Raw genomic sequence first — 22,684 nt, forward strand, 5'->3', positions numbered from 1 at the left:
ACACATATCATAATACTGCTTATATGTGGAATCTAAAATAAATGATACAAATGAACTTATGTACCAAACAGAAATACACCCACAGACGCAGAAAACAAATTTATAGTTTCTTCCCCTGATAGGGGAAATAGAGTTCCCTTAAGGGAGAAATGGAATGAGGGAGATAAATTAGGAGTTTGGGATTAACATAGGCACAGTACTATATATAAAATAAATAAGTAACAAGGGCCTACTGTATAGCACAGAGGACTATATTCAGTGTTTTATAATAGCTTATGAGGGAAAATAATATGAAAAAGAACATTAATATGTATACACACACAGGTACATATAACTGAATTGCTTTGCTATGCACCTGAAACTGACACAATTGTAAATCAACTATACCTCTCAATTAAAAAAAATAAAGAAGAAGCTCACCAATTTCATTTAGACCTACAGGTGTTGAAATGTAGTTTCAGCCTCCATGCCCCGCAACTTTCTGAGAGCCCCTCGTGTTACAGGTAAGGGTGGAAGTGAGGACCATCTGGTTCTGGGAACTAGGGCTCTAACTTGTGTCTGAGAGGTGTTCCAAGAGGAGATGATGATTGTTCAGAAGAAGGTGTGGGATCCTAAGACAGGAGAATGAGCACTGGAAGTTCCTTGGGGAAGAACAAATTTCCAGCACCAGAAAGACAGTCCCATAAAGAAGCCGAGAAACCTGAGGCAGGAGTTAAAGATCAGAGAGAAGAACCAGAGTGCTGGAGACAGGACTAGAGTGACTGCAGGTGGGAAACCACAGAGGCATGGAAATGTGTTAGTGGCTCATCCTTACTGTCGATGAGTAGCTGAGTCATGGCTGAGAGCCAGGAACATGACCTTTGAACCAGTTGGCGCGGAATGCTGTTTTATTTTGTTTTTCCTTGTTGAAGGGAGCCTATAGAGTATGCTTAGAAAGACTGTCAGGTTAAGGTAGGATTTTCATCTTTTTAGGTGGACATTTGACAGGACAAAAGCAAGTCGTGCTTATTGAATTGACACCCAGCAGTGCAAATTTGACCCATTATTTCAATGACAAATGTTTTAGTGGCCATGACTGACCATCTCAGGGTCTTCCCTGACCTTTCATATCTTAGGAGTCATTGCTGGCTTCCTCCTTCTGTAATACCATCCAGTAAGCTGAACAGTTTTGGGAAGTACTGTGCTTGTGAACAGCTCTGGGCTTTGGGGCACGCCATTCCTTCTATCTGGACACGCTATCCATCCCACTCTTATCACAGTAACTTATCTGAGAGTTGAGCCCTTCCATCCCATCCTTCTGGAAGTCTTCCTTAGTAGTCCCCACTCTCTGCCATCTCCATTCTCAATCCCCATCGACTGTGTGTTCCTCTACGGAGTGCCCACGATGCCCTAGGTTTCCCTGCTACAGACACACAGCCAAGAACGGGTATGATCATTAATATAATGAAAAGAAAGTGAAGTTGCTCAGTCATGTCTGAGACTCTTTGCGACCCCATGGACTGTAAGCCCACCAGGCTCCTCCGTCCATGGGATTTTCCCATGCAAGATTTTCCAGGCAAGAGTACTGGAGTGGGTTGCCATTTCCTTCTCCAGGAGATCTTCCCGACCCAGGGTTTGAACCCGGGTCTCCCACGTTGCAGGCAGATGCTTTACCTTCTGAGCCACCAGGGGAAGTCCCATGATCATTAATATAATAATAACAGATAAATACGAAGTGCTGACCACATACCAGGTCTTGGCTAAGAGACTTAGGGCTATGACTCAGATCTGTACCTTCCACTGAGTAGGATTCCCCGGCCCATTTCATAAATGAGCAGGCTGAGCTCAGTGTTGGCTTACCCTAAACCCAGAGCTAAGTAAATGGTAAAACTGACTCTCGGACTTGGGCAGCTGGACTCCACAGCACACACGTTTTATCCTCATATAGACTTCCTGTGCGTTTATCTTATCCCGCGTGGTGAACTGGCTGGAGCGTGGAGACGCTTTCCCACTGGCACCTGCCTCCTCAGTACCCAGAGCAAAGCCCTCACGGGGTCCAGCGAGGGTCAGTGTTTACAGAATAGAATGGGAGTGGGGATGGAACCTGTGACGAATCTGACCTTTCCCGCTCCCTGCAGAGGCCGGCCGGGGACGCGGGCAGCCCTGACGTGATGCGCTCGGCGAGGAGAGCCCTTCCAGCCCGAGCGAGGTCTGCGTGACGCGTCTGGGAGGCCGCCAGCCGCCAGGCAGCCGCGCGGTCGGCGGACGGGGTGACAGCCGCCTTCTCCTGTGCCTACCACGTAACCAAAAATGAAGGAGAACTACTGTTTACAAGCCGCCCTGGTGTGCCTGGGCATGCTGTGCCACAGCCAGGCCTTCGCCACGGACCGGAGGAGCCACCTGCGACCCTCGTTCCACGGGCACCACGAGAAGGGCAAGGAGGGCCAGGTGCTGCAGCGCTCCAAGAGGGGCTGGGTCTGGAACCAGTTCTTCGTGATAGAGGAGTACACGGGGCCCGACCCCGTGCTCGTGGGCAGGGTAAGACTGCTCCAACTGCATGCTCACTTCTCACTCCCCGCCATCCCTGGACTGGGGTCCTGGCAAAACAAAAATCTAGGAGGGAAGGTAGCAATGGTCTGATCATCACTAAAATCCACGACATCCTATTCATTCATCCTTCCAGTTTTTTTTTTTTTTTAATTCCTAGACATCCATGTTAAGAATACTTCTATTTCCACTTGATATTATACCCTAAAAACTCTGTTTTTAATGGCTACCCAGTAGTCTCTTGAATAGGAATGATGTTTATTTATTTAACAATTCTCCAACTGGGAGCATGTCCCCCACCACGTCCAAACGCCAGCTGGGATGCCTTCCTTTGTGTCCTTATAATGCTCTGTACTACTTTCATCATAGCTTTTTTCCTGCTGCACACATGTCTGTGAATCCCTCTGTCTCCTTCACTGGACCCTGAGCTACTTTCATCAGGAACAGGTTCAGTTTTGTATCTCCAGGTTCTGACACCAAAGCCCAGTTTTGGGGACACATCTGTGAACATTTGACAAGATGAATGGATGGGTCATGGGAATGGGTGGGATTCTATCCAGTTTGGCTCAGGGATGGCAAAACCCATTTCAGAAGGCTTGAGAGTCCTAGTACTACTGAGAAATCCTGCATTCTCTGAGCATCCCCTCCAAAAGTGCAAGGGTAGAAAGAGTCCAAAATATGTGTGAGGGTGTGTTCCCTGGTGATCTAGTGGTTAGGATTTGGCACCTTCACTGAGGAACCCCTGATGGGGGATTTGGTTCAATCCCCAATAGGGGATCTGAGATCCTGCAAGCCATGCAGCCAAATTTCAAAACCAAAAATAAAAACAAACAAAATAACAAAATATGTTTGAAAAACTGACTGCCAGCTATCACTTGTGATAAAACATACAGCCATCTTTCAGATGCAAGTGACATTAATGGCAAGGAGATAGATGATCATACACGTAAGAGCAGAAAGCCTGCCATGTGAAGGTACAGAGGGAGGCAAATGGTACTGCAGTAGAATAGTCGCTGGCGTCAAAGAGTTCAGGGGCTAGTGGAAAAGGAGACACTTACCTAAGCAATTAAAACAAAACTAAAATAAGGATTAGAAAAATAAAGAAATTCACTGAAAGTGATTATGAATTTACGCGGCAAAGTTTAGGAAGCATGAAGGAAAGCTTCACGGAGACGATGGTAATAACTTGTGACCTGAAAGATGAGCAGGAGTTATCTAGTGAAGGGGAGAAGGACAAGACTAGATTTGTGGGGTTCTCATTTCTGAGCCTCATAGATTCCAACAAAGTTATCTTAGTTGCTGCTTAACATGAGACTACCTTTCCATATTTATGGAATTGACATCTTTGGAGGAGGTTCATATTAGAGTCCTGATAATACTGTTAAGAGTTGGAAAAGGGTCTTTCTGAAGAGATGGACCAGAGCAGTTTCATCATTTATACCCAAAATGGAAAGATCACATCCAAAGTAGAAGTGTCCTTGAGAAATGGAGCACAGGGAAATAACTGGCACATAGAATTCCTTCCATCAAGGAGGCAGTCTCTGTGCCCAGAGAGAAAGAAGAGACTTGAGCCATGGCAGGAGCTGTGTGGCTTGAACCATGTGGAGAGTGTGTGTGAATTGTTCTGAGAAAATAGAACTTCTGCCACAGGGGCTTTCTCCATAGGGAGCAGGGTGTGTGTTAGGGTGGGGAGGGCAAAAGACACAGGACCTAGAGGGCATCTCTGTGGAGCAAGCAGGTGTGTCTACTAAAAGGGAGCAGCAGACACAAGAGGAGGGAAAAATCTAGGCATGTGGGAATGAGCCAGATGTCAGATTGGATGGGGAAAGAAAGAAAAAGAAAAGCGGTTAGATCCTATGGAACTTCCTTTTGAGATAATGCTGATATCTAGTTCTCCATGAATAGGAGGTTTAGACTAGATGATTTGTTCCCTAAAAACCTTAATTTGGTGTCATTCGAGATTGAGTGGTTTAGGATGTTCTGAAAATGTGGAATTTGGCAAACCACGGACTTTTAGATCTTCAGGGAGCAGAGTCTGCATCATGCTGTGCTCTGCTGAGGGGATGGGCTCAGTCTTGGGAGTTAGGAATTGTCTGTGTCTGCCTCAGCAACTGATCCCTTGATAGGACTGAATGGGTTTCCAAACTGCTTTTTGTGTCAAAACTAGTAAATGTCATTGTTATTTGTGTGGTTCGTCGTTGTTGGAGAGGGGGCAAAAGGGAATTTATATCCAACTTTGAACTCTGAAAACAAGATAAAAAATAATGAGCACTATATTTAATTGTTTTCAGTTACTTGGTTGATCATGAAATTTAATTCCCAAGAGTCTTGCCAAATTTGCATGTAATATATAAAGGTCCCTAGAAACATTCCTTGTCTAGACTCCCATTAAAGGAAGTGTTGCACTGACTTCCTTGTTCCACGTTCCACAGTCATGGCTGAGCCCCTGACTTTTGCCAAGTCTGAGGCAGAGAAAACAAACAAATATAAACAATTATTGGGGGTTAGGAGGACAGCCAGAAGAATGTCTGCCCCCACTATGGAAACTTGTATGAAGACTCGGGCAATTTGAGTCATCCTTTGGAGCTTCCATATATTCAGATAGCTTTGTATATTACAAACTGCGTTATTCATAAGAAATGCGTAGCCATAATTTCATGTCAACACGTAGCTTGTTATTAATAACAAGTTCTGAAGGAAAGTATGTTTTTTTTTTCCACTAAGAAGCACTATAGACTAAAATCAAAATGTAATTTGTACCTACAGGTATCCCTCTGAGCTGAAATAATTGGTGTTTCACTGAGGCACTGCAAATCCATTTGATATTTTGGGGAAAATTGAAACAATACAAAAAAAAATTAAAAAGCTATGTATTCTATCCTGCTTTGTGATTCTGGGCAAGCTTTCTAGGTCTTGGTTTCATGATAATAATAATAATTAAAATCACATTAATAATAATATTAAAATGGCACTATAATAAACATTAAGATAATTTTAAGTAAAGTGTTATTATCATTATTACTTCCCTGAGAATAAAGCTTTTTCATTTACACTGGGTTTTTTTAGGTAGTAGGTAGAACCAAGGGCCTTTTATCCACCTGCCTATTCTTGAAGCCTATGAGAACAGTGAAAGTAATGCTTATCTTTTCCCATAAAGGATAAAATGAGGGCAGAGGAACTCAGATTAAGATGATAGCTGCAGAAATTTAGGTTGGGCAGCAAAGCACAATGAAGACTTTATTGCTATGGGGAAATTGGATGTGATCTTTAGGGGAGTTCCATGTTACAAAACACAGCAGAGTAAGGCAGAAGGCACAAGGGGGTAGTCGGGTGACCTGGATGACTTCCTGGCCCTGCCAAGTGTGGATTTAGGCGAGTTCCATCATTTTGCTGGGCTTTGTCAAAGGAGGGGAAAATCTCAAGGAGATGGTCTTTCTTTAGTTTAAGAAGCTGCATGTCTATCCGCCCTCTCCACGCACTCCTTGCTTATGAGGAGAATGGGGGGGTCCTCCAGGCAGAGTCCATCCCCAGAGCCTCATACGTCCTGTGCCACACAGCAGGTCATCCAGAAATCCTGATCAGTGAATTGTTTGCAGTAACAAAAGCCTGGTGTCCTTTGAAACCTTAGTGTCCTTTGGAAGAAGACTGAAATCGTAACCTCTATACAATGGATGAGATCAATATATATATACCAGTTTGGAAGGGTCCTTTGAATTTACTGTGATAGGAAAACAGAGTTGAGAGTGGTGTGTACACTGTGCACTGTATTGTGTAAAAATAAACCAGAGCACATGTATCTGTGTACATAGTCTGGCATATGCATAGAATGTGTCTCAGAGGATTCTTGAGACACTGATAACAAGACCTGTCTTTGCACAGGGAAAATGAAGGCATGGCAATCAGAACTTACAAGATTTACTTCTTGTTCAAATGTGTGTCTTTTACTTTCTATAATGTGCATATATTTCTTTCAAAATAGCTCTACTGATGTGTATTATGTGTTTCATATGTGTGCATGTGTCATAGGGAAGGGGGAGGGAAAGCATGAATCTTAAAATTGAAATCTTTTGGACTCTGGCTTCACTGCTCCCCAGCTATGTGCTCTTAGCCAAGACAATTATCTTCTCTAAGGTTACATTTCTTCACTTGTAAATGGGATGAGAGTGTCTCCCTCTCAGTGTGTGTGTGTATGTATGCGTGTAAACAGTGTATTGTAGCAAACAGCATGTGAGTGTGTCTCTACCTCCCCAGAGCATCCGATGGAATTACAAGTCTCCGTTTCTCTTTTCCTAGCTTCATTCCGATATTGACTCTGGTGATGGGAACATTAAATACATTCTCTCAGGTGAAGGAGCCGGAACCATTTTTGTGATTGATGACAAATCAGGGAACATTCATGCCACCAAGACCCTGGACAGAGAGGAGAGAGCCCAGTACACGCTGATGGCTCAGGCGGTGGACAGGGACACCAACCGGCCCCTGGAGCCACCGTCGGAATTCATTGTCAAGGTCCAGGACATTAATGACAACCCTCCTGAGTTCTTACACGAGACCTATCACGCCAATGTGCCCGAGAGGTCCAACGTGGGTACGTAAGGGAGGGGGAGGGCGGACCTGCTCCACCTGCAGGCGTGGTGTCTCTGCAGGTGGGTGGGCTGGTGCCCATTCTCCCCAGTCGGGATGTAGAATTTATGCTGTAGCTTCTATGTTCAAAATAACAAACAAAAAAAATGTCATGTATATAGTTGAAGTTTCAAATATTTTAAATTGCCCTGAGGTTTTAAACTGTAACCTTACAAAATATGAGGAGGCATAGAAGAATAGGAAAAATGTGATCGAACCCAGGCCATCCTGGCCCTGGTGCTTGTTAACCCTGTGACTTGGAATCAGTTCTATCTGTTCTCTTAGCCTGAGTTTCTCCTCTGTAAAATGGGACTAAAAGTTTCTAGTCATGTAGGATTATAAATAATATACATCTGGTCACTAGTGCATGTTGGTGTTCAGTAAGTAATAGCGGCAGAGTTCGTAGCATGTAGGCACAGTGCTCGTTAGTGATTTACATGCCCTGTTGCATTTAATCTTTGCAGTGACTCATCTTTGCAATGAGGTAGGTCCTATTTGACATATTTTGCAAATGGGAAACCAAAGCTAGAAACAAGTTAATTATAATTTATTCAAGGTCATCTGAGTTGTTGAGTGGATCCAGGGTATACACCTCACCATGACACTATGTCGCCATCCGTTAGAATAATTCAGAAGCAGCTATGCCTTTTATCATGCATGCAGACACCTAACATTGTTAGTGGACAATTCTCCTGGCAATAATTCTTGTTTGACTTTATAGAATGAAGGTAGTTGTGCTTGCTTTTGAGAAGCATGCCTCATATTAAGAAGGGTTTACTTTTCAGACAGTGACCAGGGCTGTTCTGATCAGGGAGTAAATATGGTTATGAAATCAGAGATTTAAAGTTCTGATGAGCTTAAGGATCATCAGGGCCAAACTGCCCATTTTACAGATGAGAAAACCAAGCAAAGAGACTGAGAATCAATTTGCCCAAGAAAGTTAGGTACAGAAGTAACTCTAAAACCCTACTTCTTGGGACTTCCCTGGTGGTCCAGTGGTTAAGAATCCGCCTTGCAATGCAGGGGATGTGGGTTCAGTCCATGGTCAGGGGACTCATATCCCACATGCCTTAGAGCAACTAAACCTATGAGCCACAATCAGAGAGTCTACACACCACAATGATAGATCCTGTGTGAAGCACCTAAGACCAGGGGCAGCCAAATAAAGATTTAAAAAACTCTACTCCTTCCACTTTGCATATAGAGCTTGTGGTGCAAAAAAAAAAAAAAAAAAAAAAAATAGCCCTCTTCTTCTCCTCCAACTAACGTGAAACCCTTCTCATACTTATAAAAACCGAGCTGGGCCTATTCTGTCTTTTCTTTGCCTTGCCCAGTTCTTTAGTTTCTCAGTAGTCACCTGGGGACTTTTAATGAGAAACAGCAGACATCAAAGAAATCATTAAATAGAGGACAACAGTATCAGCAGCTGAGCCAGGGGGAAAAGGCCAGTCATCAAAAAGAATGCTCCAGGGGAATTTTTATTGACCCCATGTCTTGGGGCAGCTTAGTGCTTAAGGATTAATATCAGACTCTGCATCGTGGCCTATGAGAGTTGGCTGCTGTCAGACAGTACTGGATTGGGATCATGGCTGTGCCTCTGACCAGCCAGGTCAACCCAGACAACATCTTACATCTTTCTCAGTTTTCATTCTGTCATCTATAAAATGAGGATAATGTAAACTCTGATGAGGGTTAAATAAACATAGATATAAAATGCAAAGAGTTGTAATGAACTTAGTGGATTTCTTGAAGCAAATTAAGCATAAAAAGTAATACTTTCACAAGCTCTACCATGAAAGTAGAGAATAGAACTTATTAATGCCATTACAAATCTCCATGATTTAGAATAGTGCCTAGTTTCGTGGGAAGAATCCTCCCCCAAAAGTTGTTTGTACGAAAAAATGAATTACGAAAAAAAAGAGTAAAATTTGTTCATACACTGTATGAAAATCTCCAGCAAACTTGTAGATCAGAGGGCTGACAGGGGCTGTGTAAATAGGCTGCCTTGCCTCTCATGTAGAACCTGGCTCCTCTATTGAAACTGTCACGGAAAGAGCTTAGGCTTGGTTGTTTGCTGGGGAGAGGTTAGAATCCTGACTGACAGTGACCAACTTTGCAAAACAGACTGCAGAACTTCCTACCTGTCATACTCAGTAACTCCCAAGCACAGTGAACGTAAAAAGCACCTAGAAGAGGGGTGGGATACTTGGAACATGCCCCAAACAGTGCTTGGCACAGAGGAATTCGATAATTACCAGCTCTCTCCCTTGACCATCTCCCCTGCCCCATTCTGAACCATCAAGGAACAAAGATTTTTCCTACGAAAAACAGAATCCCCTCTTCTTTCAATTTCCTGCTTTCTTTCCACTGTGACTCGCAATTGCTGGCCTTAGATCTCACCAGATGTCTACTGGTGATTTCTGTTGTGTGACTACCAGACCCATTGGAGGTGGGAAGATGCAATTTTCATGCCAGTGGGGAACAACATTCTGTACAATATTTATGGCCATAAATTAATTACAGTGTAGTATTAGCAGCCATTTTATTACATGCAAAGCAACAATAAAATGATGTATTTATTGCTCTGCTACAGATGGAAGACCGCACTCTGTCCTTTCATGAAAAGCAATTCATCATTAATTATCCTTTATTATACTCTTTGGGAAGATTTCTATTTAATTATTTGATACACTGAACATTCCAGTTGCATGGACCTTAGAATGTTTTTGCAATAATGTTCACATTATTATTTTAACTACGAAGCATAGCAGGATGCACTATGAATATAGAAAGTTCATTTTTAAGCTATGGGGATGAAAAAGGGAGGGAGGAGGGAGGGAAATTATTTTTGCATCTCAGTCTGGAAAATCAAAGCATATTGAATAATTTGGGGGCTCTCGTTAGTTTTTAATCTTAAGACAAAATTTGCAAACTAGAATATAATTCGAGAAGTGGAGCGATTGTCTCTAATGAATGTTTCATTTTTAAGGAACGTCAGTGATCCAGGTGACAGCTTCAGACGCAGATGACCCCACCTATGGAAACAGTGCCAAGTTAGTGTACAGCATCCTGGAAGGACAACCCTACTTTTCAGTAGAAGCACAGACAGGTACCATGGAGTGGCATTGTGATCTGTAACACATTGTAAATAAGGAGTCCAGGCCTGCTAGCTGAAACCTTTTCAAGTTTCAGTTTTCTAAAATATAAAATGGGCCACCTAACAAGACTGTTGTGCAGTGTAGACACTGCACATTGCCTGGCCTGTAGTTAGCATTCAATGAACTATACTTATGTCTGCTTTTATTTGTATTGCACCATGTCACAATACTGTGCATTGCCTGGCCTGTAGTTAGCATGCAATGAATTATACTTGTGACTGCTTTTGTTTGTATTGCACCATGTCACAGCAATAAATATAACCCTAGACTGCAACTTTCCTCGTGATATCAGTTCTTAAAATTCAACTTCAACTTAAAAATGTATCTTCAGCTATGTTTTATCATAAAATTCAACTGTGGATCCAATAAGAGACTTAACATAGGACTTGAGAACTGTGAAAAACTGGCAGCTCTCAAAGCTTGAAGACCGCTGGGCAGGGTTGGGGGTGGTGGGGATGGGAATTGATGAGGCTCAGGTATGTCTGGGAGGTGGCACATTCCCGCCTCCTCCGCTGAGCTTCGAGGTTCCCAACAGGCATTAACATCCAAAAAAGAGGTTCTGCAAATCCTTACAGAAAACAAATAGCAAACAAAAAGAGTGAACGAATATACCAGCCAAAACCCACACCAAAATGTTTCACTCCATGTGTACCAAATTTGATTCTAAGATCCTTTTATTAGAATAAGCACTAAAATCCTGTGCAACTGTCAGTCCACAGTATATACCTAAAACTCCCTTCTTTTTTTCCACAATATACCCCCATATGTTTGCAAGATACTTACAAAAAAATCCACTTATATTAATACGGTTGAAATTTATCAAATACATGTATATATATGTGTGTGTGTGTGTATAATATTATATTGCATAGCCTGCCAATCAGATATTTTGCCCACTTACTGAATATAATTTCCACTTAACTATGTGATCATTTATTTGTAGACACTATGCTTTGGATCACAATTTAGGGGGCTACTTACTATGATTTCATCAAAGGCACTTACCAATTAATTTTGCCAAGGATAAATGTGGAATTGCATCTAAGTTTTTGAGATACTAAAATTGCTGGAGGGACTCTAGTTTCAATATTTGTTATCTCAGGGACTCATGTTGGGAAGGACCAATTTGAACCTACCAAATTATTTAACAGACAGGAAAAATGAGGCTCAGTGTGTTGAAGAATATTGCTGAGAAACACACAAACATCGGGGTCAGAAAAGGATAAGGGCTTAAAACTTCCACGGCACTCTCTTAGATTTCTAGTGTAAATGTTGCTACATCTACAGACAGGAAAAGCTTGCACATTTTCCCAAAAGGTTTTAAGTGAGCATGGTTTCCACACCGGTAATGCACTAATATCCAGAGATCATGTAGAATTCAGTTATTAATGTATCCTTGTCAGTGATAGGTAATAGTAAACAACTAGAGTTGACATAAGCATTGTGTATATTTCTAACCCATTTGTTATACACTTAAAAAGCTAATATTAACATTTTAATGTATTGACATCTACTTTTCACTTAAAATAGACCAGAGCAATGTTTCTAAGAATTGTATGCAGCCATTGATAGTCAAAGGATTCTGCTGACAGTCCAAAAGCATGGTTTATGTTATGGATGCTTATGTAGTAGGTCCTCAAATGTATCAATCTTTAGCATCTTTAATTAAGTGTTATACCTGAGAAGGATGAGGTTATTACTTGCATTTATAGTACAACATATAAAACATAAAATTTTAATGCTGCAATAATGATGGCCATTTGCTGGAAAATATGTCTATGTGATGCTCCAAGTATGGCTACTTTTGATGATAAATATGTTGAAGTGACTCTTCTGTGCAGACAAGTGCACTCTTCTGTGCAGACTCATCTCTGCTTCCCCGTGCCTAGATCTTTTTTGTTACAATTTAATTAATGAATATCTGTGGTGTTTCCTGCTCACCTGTCTAGGTATCATCAGAACGGCCCTTCCCAACATGGATAGGGAAGCCAAGGAGGAGTACCATGTGGTGATCCAGGCCAAGGACATGGGTGGACACATGGGCGGACTCTCAGGGACAACCAAAGTGACGATCACACTGACCGACGTCAATGACAACCCACCAAAGTTTCCGCAGAGTAAGTCGGTGGGCTTGGTTTTCACTTTCCAATGACGCCACAGCCAACTCTCTTCTCTGACCCATCCCTGCTATACTCAACTTTCCAGAAGGAATCTAGAGTAATGGAGGCTCTTTATAACATTCTTGAAAAAAAATAAACACAACACACACAAGACAACAGTAATGACAACAGAAATCTTAAGTGGAGGAGAGGTAGTGGGAGAAAGTGGAGACATAGAATGTTTCACAACCCTGGGAGGAGAAAAATCCATTTTGCCAGGCACTCATGATGTGATGTAGTAATTAATTAACCTTTCTGTCTCAGTGTTCTTATTTCTAACCTGAATATGTAATAGTAGCTGGATCAGTTATCTATTGCTACCTAACAAACTACTTCAAATCTTGTGCTTTAAAGCAATAATAATTGTTTATTTTTGTCATGAGTCTGAAATCTGGGCAAAACCTGAAAGAGACAGCTTGTTTCTGTTTCACAGCATCAGTTGGCAGACATTGATTGAGGCTGGAAGATCCACTTCCAAGCTGGTCCAGTCACGTGGCTGGCAAGTTAATGTCAGCTGTTCCTTCCCATCCATGTCAGCATCTCCAAGGAGTGGCATGGATGGGTTCTGAAAGTGAGAAGAGCCCCAGGGATACCAAGTAGAAGCCGTATTGCCTGTTGTAACCGAGCTTCAGAAATCACATAGCATCATTTCCACCGTAGTCATAAGACTGCCCAAATTTAAGTGGAATTGTTATAGACCCCAACTTTCAAGGGAAGGACTGTTAAAGTCTCTTTGAAAGAGAAGCATGTGGACTGGGAGATACTGTTTGGACTATTTTTGAAAAATAAAATCTTCCACAAGACTCAGTTAATAGGATATTGGGACTCCCCTGGTGGTCCAGTGATTAAGAATTCGTCTTGCAATGCAGGAGACACAGGTTCAATCCCTGGTCGGGGCACTAGAATCCTACTTGCTCTGGGGGAACTGTGCCCACGTGCTGCAATTACTGAGCCTGAACCACAGCTGGAGAGTCCATGTGCCGGGGTTCTGCGTGCTGCAGCTAAGACCCATCACAGCGAAATAGACAAATAAATATTTTTTAAAAAACATTTAAATTAGTAGGATATTGTTAAAACTAAATGAGCCACTGTAGAATCTTACAATGCTATCTGGCATAAGCTGTTAACAAAGGTCAGCCATTATTATGATCTAGGTGACTGTGGTCATACAAAATTAATAGGATTGCAGCAGGAAATAAAAGAAAAAATGATTTGAAAGGTCATTAATAATCATAATTACAACAACTACAACCTTTCAATGAATAGTTACTACTATTGCAAATCTCTGTGAGAGCCTCTATTTCGCAGATAAAACCGGGTTCCATGGAAGGTGCTGTAAGTTGCCTGAAGGATTACAGCAAAGCCAGATTTTGAACACAAATCTGGTTATGTGTATAGTGTAGGTATACAGACGTACAACATAACCACAATGATGCTGGTGCTGATAGATCATGGGGAGTTCACCCTGAAATCATCCTTATTAGATTAGCTGGTAGAGCCTATGAGTTTATTGCCAGAGAGATGGCATGTTTTACAAATGAGAAAACAGGGAAGGCCACCAAGTATGGTCCCAGAAAGGACCATGGTCACTCAAAGGAGTTCAAAGAGACCAATCTCTGGAAGGGAGACATTAAGGTGGAGGATTACAGGGTGACAGTCAGTTCTCATAAAATCCACAAAGAGATGAAGATTACTTTGCTTGGTCAGGCACAAGGTTCAGCATCGCCAATAAGCTTAAGCCTCATAGAGCACTCTAAGAAACTGCATGCTCCATTATCCACACTCTAAAACTGTCTGGTATGCTGGATGGAAAGGACCATGCAGGACTATTAGCAGGCGGTGATTAATGTCCCTGCTCACCTGCAAGCATAGAGTGAAGTGACATCACTGCTGTGAAGGTAACCAGTTTTATAGCTGTGGACTTGAATGAGACTTGGAGACGATTACCTGAGAGCAGGTTTTTCTAAACCTTCATGTAAAATGGTAATTATCTACAGAGACTCCATCTCCTACTTGTCCTCTTCATGGAGGACATGGTGTGTTTCAGTTGAATATGGGTCTGAACTGAAAGCAGTCCCAGCCAAACAATATACATAAATGTACACAGAGTATTAAAATGGATAAAATCCACATAAGGAGAAACTAAAGCTTAAATTGCTTAAGTAGTTTGTCCCAAACCACTAGGTTTGGCAGTGATGAAGGCCAGATTTTCCAACCCTTGCTTCTCTACATTGTTTCACAGAGAATATTTTTTTAGTTCTGATGATACAATTAAGATGATCTCAAGTGTGTTTCTTTAATGGAACCTTTCAGTGACTTCCTACAGGTTTTTAAAGAAAATCTGACATCTTTTCCATCTCCTGCAATGCCCTTTGTGCACAGGTAGGCCCCAGCCTGTTTACACTTATTTCCTACCAGAAGGTTGCAGTCACACCTGTGGTCTTACTGTTCTGTATATATTCACTGTTTTCACTTTAGGGTTTTCATGACTTGCTGTTTGCTTTGTTTGTACTTTTATCCCCAGATATTCACATGATTTGTCTGGCCCAGTCCTTTCGGGAGATATTCACACACACTCACATGAACACACTCACAACAACATACACTTATACACAGTCACACTTATACTCTTTTACTATCCTTTGTCCCTTACTGTATTTTTCTCCTTCTTAGCAATGATATCAGAGTATACATCTGATTTTTTCTTTCTCTGTAGAATGAGGGAAGAATCTTGACTCTTTCATTTACTACTGAGTTTCCAAAGGCTAGGCCAGTGCTCAGCATATAGTAGGTTCCCAATATGTATTGAACAAATCTATGTGGAAATGTCACACGGTGAGAAACCTTTCCACATAAGATATCCATTCATCAAATGGTGAAGGAAGTAAAGTAAGAAGAGAGTCAAATATAGAGCTGGAAGGGTCATGACCTTGAAGGACAAAATTTGCATTTGACTTTAAAATAAATATGGAGCTACAGAAGGCTTTTAAACAGAGAAGACATCTCTTTCTGGGCACCTGGGAGTGCCATATGTGAGCCTTAGAATTAACTCTGGGCCATTCCAAAGACGTGAAAAGAGGTTTTGATTTTTTTTTTTTTTTAATGTGTGAAGATATACATGGCCCTCCATCAGTTCCTGATGGGAAATGTAACAGGCCATTGTTTCCCTTTCTCACATGTGGCAGGTGCCCCCACCCTACCACCCTGGACCCTGATATTATTTCATCATTCTTTACAGAAAACATTTCTTTGACAAGCAAGCTGTGTGGGATCTTCCTCACATCCATTCACTTCTTTTCATGTTTTCAATCAATAGGAAGCTCAATGTCAAAACCTTTGAGAAATTTATTGGGATTCAATGAAATCTAAAGTCTTACAGCTGCCAAATAAAAGGGGAAATAAAAATAGATATCTTCTTCTTCTAGGCGTATACCAGATGTCTGTGTCAGAAGCAGCTGTCCCAGGGGAGGAAGTGGGAAGAGTGAAGGCTAAAGATCCAGACATTGGAGAAAATGGCTTAGTCACGTACAATATTGTTGATGGAGATGGGATGGAATTGTTTGAAATCACAACGGACTATGAAACACAGGAGGGCGTGGTGAAACTGAAAAAGGTGAGTTAGGGTGAGGAATCAGATGTGGCAGCAGTGTGGCCTGCTTTGCCGGGACAACACTGCAGGAAACAAAGAGTTGAAGGCTCAAAACTGAGAATATGGACAACTGAGGGCTGGACCTCAGACTTTGCAGTTGAGCTTTGAGCTTTTGGGAGATAACAGAACTATATTCCTGAGGGAGCTGGCAGAAGGGACTGATGATGCCTATCTGAGATTGTTAGTTTTTATACAACTTAGGGACTATAGTCAATAATAATGTAATATCTTGCTATTGTGACAGATGAAAATCAGACTTACCATTTTGAAATGTATAGAAATATCAAATTACTATTTTGTGTACCAGGAACTAGCATGGTTCAATTCAGTTCAGTTCAGTTCAGTCGCTCAGTCGTGTCCAACTCTTTGCGACCCCAACAAACCAAAAAACAGACTCATGGACAAAGAGATCAGATGTATGGTTATCAGAGGTGGAGGATGGGGAAAGGGGAAGTTGGATGAAGGCAGTCAAAAGGGAAAATCTTCTGTTTATAAGATGAATAAGTATTAGGGTTATAATTAATACTGCTGTATGTTATATATGAAAGTTGTTCAGTGAGTAAATCCTTATGAGTTTTCATCAAAAAGAAATTTTTGCTTTTTCTTTTGTATCTATATGAGATGATGAATGTTCACTAAACTTACTGTGGTAATGATTTTGTGATGTATGACAGTCAGATTTTATACTGTATATCTTAAGCTTATACAGTGCTGTATGTCAATTATATCTCAGTAAAACTGGAAGAAAGAGAGGAGGTGATAATACTTGCCCTGAGATTACTGATTAGATCTTGTATGACTTGGCACAGTTTCCTCAGGGAAAGAAAGATGTTTAGATAAATCTAGATTTTGGAGAAGCAGCCCTCAGCATGCGTCACGTTTCCTCGTTGGATCTGCCAAGTTGAGTGTATTAATATAGGTTCTCCAGAACCTATGGTCTGTTACATTATTGGGCCTTCTATGAAACGTGAACCAAATCCTCTGCTCAATATTCTCTCAGAACTGAGCCTGAGAAACAAAAATAATGGATCTTCCCTCATAGTCAGCTAAACTGTTGCTGAAAGTGTGTTCCTGGGATTAATTCACTACAAAGATGAGCTTATTGTTTATTCTTGTTTTGTTTTGTTCTAAATCTAACATTTACTCAATTCTAAATATTGGGCAAAGACAGTCTGTGACTCATACTAACCTTTGTTTGTTTTATATGATGAAAATCATATAAAGTAGATGGTAGTATCCCTGTGGGCCATGACACCTTAGTTTAATTAGGAGGAGGCTGGGGCTCAGACAGGTTAAATAATTTAATCCTGTTGTAATCACACAGCTAGCAATTTAAAGACATGGAATCCAAAATTAGTGTATTCTAGAACATCTTCCCACTTAAGGCATTTTGGAAATAGCTGGACCAAAAAGGTTTTATAAAAGAGAGCCAGATTTGATTCGCTTTCAGTGAATATTCTAATAAAACGATTACCGCCCCCCCCAGATTTACCACTTGAGAAATCAATACCTCTCCATCATTAAAGTATAAGGAGTATCAAATCTGAATTGAATGATGGAATTACCTTGGTTTTAATCAAACATTCATTTTCAACTTGGTTTTGTAGCCTGAATATTAAGCTCCTTGGTATGATGGGAAAGATTGGACTGGAACACTGATGAAAAAATTAATTTCAAGAATCAATAAAGAGTTCAGCTGCTGGAGAGGAGGCAAGGGTGGGATGGGAGGAAGATTCCCGGGAGCAATCTTTTAGTAAAGGGAGCAGGGAGAGATGTGTTCTCGGAAGCCCACTTCACAACTTACGAAAGCAATGTTGCTGGGTTTGGGAGAAATATGAGGGGACCCAAAGAAAAAGAAAGTAGGGATGACTATCATAAAAGAGTATGGAAGTTGGGGTAAACTTTGGATATATGGAAAAATCAACATTAGTGATGATGAATGGTATAATCACCGAAGCCTAATCACCAGCCATAAGGGGCTGCGATAATCACTCCCTCTGGTTTCTCCTCTGGAAAAGTAGCTGTTTGAATTGGCCTGTAGCATCGAGCTGTCAACTTGCTTTGTTAATTAATATGACTCTCCCTCCTGCCTGACACTGACATACGAGCAGTGACATCAACGATTCCTGCCCTGATCCTTGGCTGTTCAAGTAATCGGGTAGTTGGCTATGCTAAGGTTGTCACCTGTTTTCAGTGTATTCAGGGTATAAACACACACTGTGTCTCTAAAATCTGAAACATTTAAATCACCCCATGGGACTAACACATCGCAAATGAGCTCTCTGCATATGATTAATTTGCACATTTCCCCCCAATTCAGTGTGTTTATTTCAGTCAAAGGAATAATCTTCCATAAAGCACTGATGTTTTAGGTTGAAAACCGAGTAGGATGTTCTTTCATTTGTAAAAGAACATTTCCTTAAACTTATAGCATGAAGTTCTAACTGTCCAGGAGGAAAATATATATTGAGAGGTGAATTTAATAGAATAAAATGATGGATCCTTATAGGAAACATTATATATTATTTAATAATATAAAAAGATGTAGAGAGACCCATGAAACTATTTTTACCTTTTAAAAATATTCTCTAGTATAGTTTTGTTTTTCACTTGTTTTTCTACCAAGAGTGATTGAGTTTTTATTATTTGTCAGGCAGGCCCTTTGTGAGAGGCTGGACATCTAAAATTGAAGAAACAGAGTTCTGGTCACAGGGAGATCAGAATTTAACAGGATAGTTAAGAAACAAGACAATTAAAATAGAGGGGGTGTTTCTGACCCTTGAGATTGTTAACATTTCAGGGCAGAGACTTTGTTGTAGGGGGCAGTTCTGTGCATTGTATGGTGTTTAGCAACATTCCTGACCTCTCCTTACTTGATGTCAGAAAGCACACACCCAGCCCCACCAGCTGTGATGATAAAATATAGCTCCAGACAAAGCCTAATATTCCCTGGGGTGAGGTACAGCAAAATCACTTCCTGATTGAGAAGCAACTGTGATAATGCCTGATAGTATCTGTGAATATGGGTCATGGATGACCGCTTACAGGGAGCAGTTCTAGAGCTAAGTGTTCATAGGTGAGTAGGAATTTATCAAATGGATAAGGAGAGAAGGGTCAGAGAAAACAAGTGCATGAAGAACTGGTCTTGGTGAAAACAGGACACATTTAAGAAACTTGAGTGAGTTTAGTCTTGAGGGTTTTGAGATGGATCCAGTGGGACCAGTTGAAAAAATCTTGCTGGAATTCAAGAGAGAAATTACAAAGACTGGAAGAAGGCAGAAGAGATAAATGTAAAAAATTCAAGAGTTACTTAGGAGTTATTCATGTATTGAATGGGCTTCCCTGCTGGCTTAGATGGTAAAGAATCTGCCTGCAATTGCAGGAGACCCAGGTTCAATGCCTAGGTTGGGAAGGTCCACTAGAGAAGGGAAAGGCTACCCACTCCAGTATTCTTGCCTGGAGAATTTCATGGACAGAAAAGAAACCTGAAGGACTCCAGCCTATGGGGTCGCAAAGAGTTGGACATGACTGAGTGACTAACACTTTCACTTTCTTGTACTGAATAGCTTAGAAAGTAATAAATATTTCTCGCCTACCCTGTGTCAGACAGAGTAAGTGTCAGGCGTGTGAGAGGGGGAGAGATGGAGGAGCTGCCCTCAGGACATTGAGATGATCTCTGTGTGACTAACTGAAGAAGAACCAGTGCAAAGTAAAAATGAGGCCTGTAGGTGGCTTGGTGGACTTCGGAAAATCCGATGCTGCAACAGCTTTGACTGAGTGGGATTCCCAGTTATCACTGAGAAATCTCTTCATGGTCTCTGAGGTATTCACTTTCAAACAAATAAACTCCTTGTAAAGCAGGGAGAGAGCAGCATTGGAAGGCATTTTAAATATTTTTTAAGTAACAATTTTAATAAAGCCACTTTTATGCCTGATTATGGCTTCCCCAGTGGCTCAGTGGTTCAAAAAAACAGACTGCCTACAATGCAGGAGCCTCAGGAGACGTGGGTTCGATCCTGGGTTTGGAAGATCCCCTGGAGGAAGAATGGAAACCCCCTCCAGTATTCTTTCCTGGAGAATCCCCTGGACAGAGGAATCTGGTGGGTTCCAGTCCATGGGGTCACAGAGTCAGACACAACTTAAGTGACTCAGCACACATGCACACACCTGATTATTTCTTTATGTTCTGTCCACATGTATATATAGATGTGGATGTGTAACATTTAACACAGTTGCAGTCATAGAGCAATCAGATGTATTAACTTAATAGCACATCATAAACATTTCACATGCTGTTATATAATATACATAATCATTTTTAATGACTACATAACATCCCATCCTATTGATGGACCATTATTTCCTTAATAAAATCTCACAGTTTGATTTGGTGTTTTGTGTGCATGTTTCGCAGGATTAGATATAACCCCTCAATGGTGTCTAAACAACATCATGCATTTTTAAATACTGTTTGTTTTGGTTTTCTGTTGAATTAATCCCTCAGGCAGGATTTTTAGAGGTGGGATTAGTAAACTCGAGAGTTGAGATTTTTATGGCTTATGTAGTATGTTGCTTCATATAGCTTTATTTCAACTACTCATAACATGGATAGGGAAACTACCTTAAATCTTTTTTGGAAGGAGGCAGGGAATAAATTAGAGGCAGATGCTTAAATGTTGTCCATTCATCAGCTCTGTTTTCATTTCAGCCACAGTGATTGGTGCATGCCGTCACTTGGGCTGGGTGCTGGGAAGGCAGAGGTCAGCAAAGATCAACACAACTCTGTATTGTTCTTTGGGATGCTCCTCACCCAGCAGGGGTGGGGGACAAGGGACTGCAGATGGGCAATTAAGGGGCCAGACCAATCTGTCTGGGGGAGATGGGGAGGATTTCATAAGTCTGGGATGACCACCAGAAGACAATAAAGTCTCAGGGAATGCCAAAGAATGCTCAAACTACCGCACAAGTGCACTCATCTCACACGCTAGTAAAGTCATGCTCAAAATTCTCCAAGCCAGGCTTCAGCAATATGTGAACCATGAACTTCCAGATGTTCAAGCAGGTTTTAGAAAAGGCAGAGGAACCAGAGATCAAATTGCCAACATCCGCTGGATCATGGAGAAAGCAAGAGAATTCCAGAAAAACATCTATTTCTGCTTCATTGACTATGCCAAAGCCTTTGACTGTATGGATCACAATAAACTGTGGAAAATTCTGAAAGGGATGGGAATACCAGACCACCTGACCCGCCTCTTGAGAAACCTGTATGCAGGTTAGGAAGCAACAGTTAGAACTGGACATGGAACAACAGACTGGTTCCAAATAGGAAAAGGAGTACGTCAAGGTTGTATATTGTCACCTTGCTTATTTAACTTATATGCAGAGTACATCATGAGGAATGCTGGGCTGGAAGAAGCACAAGCTGGAATCAAGATTGCCGGGAGAAATATCAATAACCTCAGATATGCAGATGACACCACACTCAAAGGCCTCTTGATGAAAGTGAAAGAGGAGAGTGAAAAGGTTGGCTTGAAGCTCAACATTCAGGAAACAAAGATCATGGCATCTGGTCCCATCACTTCATGGGAAATAGATGGGGAAACAGTGGAAGCAGTGTCAGACTTTGTTTTTTGGGGCTCCAAAATCACTGCAGATGCTGATTGCAGCCAGGAAGTTAAAAGACCCTTACTCCTTGGAAGGAAAGTTATGACCAACCTAGATAGCATATTAAAAAGCAGAGACATTACTTTGCCAACCAAGGTCCATCTAGTTAAGGCTATGGTTTTTCCCGTGGTCATGTATGGATGTGAGAGTTGGACTGTGAAGAAAGCTGATCACCGAAGAATTGATGCTTTTGAACTGTGGTGCTGGAGAAGACTCTTGAGAGTCCCTTGGACTGCAAGGAGATCCAACCAGTCCATTCTAAAGGAGATCAATCCTGGGTGTTCATTGGAAGGACTGATGCTAAAGCTGAAACTGCAATACTTTGGCCACCTCATGCGACGAGTTGACTCACTGGAAAAGACTCTGATGCTGGGAGGGATTGGGGGTGGGAGGAGACAGGGACGACAGAGAATGAGATGGCTGGATGGCATCACCGACTCGATGGACATGAGTTTGAGTGAATTCCGGGAGTTGGTGATGGACAGGGAGGCCTGGCGTGCTGTGATTCATGGGGTCGCAAAGAGTCGGACACGACTGAGTGACTGAACTGAACTGAATCTAGAAGGGTGTTCCAGACAAGCATTTGCAAAGACCTGGGGAGCTTTGCTCTAGATTCAGCAAGTACCAGTCAAACTATACTATACCAACCTTAACGTTAACAAGGTTTTCCAGTGGAAACAGTGCTCTGGGTCCGTAGGCATGTACCTAAGTCAAGTTCAGAACATTCTTTTACCAGGTGAATCAACAAATTATCTGAGAGAAGAAAATTTCTTCTTGCCTGGTCTCAGAACTATCATATTCTTGTTTTTGATTTTATCTAATAATCAGAGACTTTTGAAGGATTGCAGCAGTCTCACACCTTCAGCCTATAAATACCATTCCTTTCTGCTGTTCAGTGACCCAGG

The 22,684-nt window shown here is 41.5% G+C and overlaps 1 protein-coding gene across 2 annotated transcripts in view; it reads left to right on the plus strand.

The window, feature by feature from the left end:
• Window positions 1–22,684, plus strand: part of CDH11 (cadherin 11) — a 90,173-nt gene that overhangs the window by 37,515 nt on the left and 29,974 nt on the right. For both annotated transcript variants that reach the window (XM_055412622.2, XM_055412623.2), the window contains exons 2-6: window positions 2,118–2,517; window positions 6,820–7,114; window positions 10,139–10,258; window positions 12,257–12,424; window positions 15,892–16,079. In XM_055412622.2, coding sequence (XP_055268597.1) covers window positions 2,290–2,517; window positions 6,820–7,114; window positions 10,139–10,258; window positions 12,257–12,424; window positions 15,892–16,079 — 999 coding nt within the window. In that variant the 5' untranslated portion in view covers window positions 2,118–2,289. The remainder of the gene's footprint in view (window positions 1–2,117; window positions 2,518–6,819; window positions 7,115–10,138; window positions 10,259–12,256; window positions 12,425–15,891; window positions 16,080–22,684) is intronic.

Source organism: Moschus berezovskii, chromosome 22 (genome assembly GCF_049115385.1).
Source record: "Moschus berezovskii isolate FMDL1 chromosome 22, NW_MosBer_1.0, whole genome shotgun sequence".
Taxonomy (NCBI): domain Eukaryota; kingdom Metazoa; phylum Chordata; class Mammalia; order Artiodactyla; family Moschidae; genus Moschus; species Moschus berezovskii.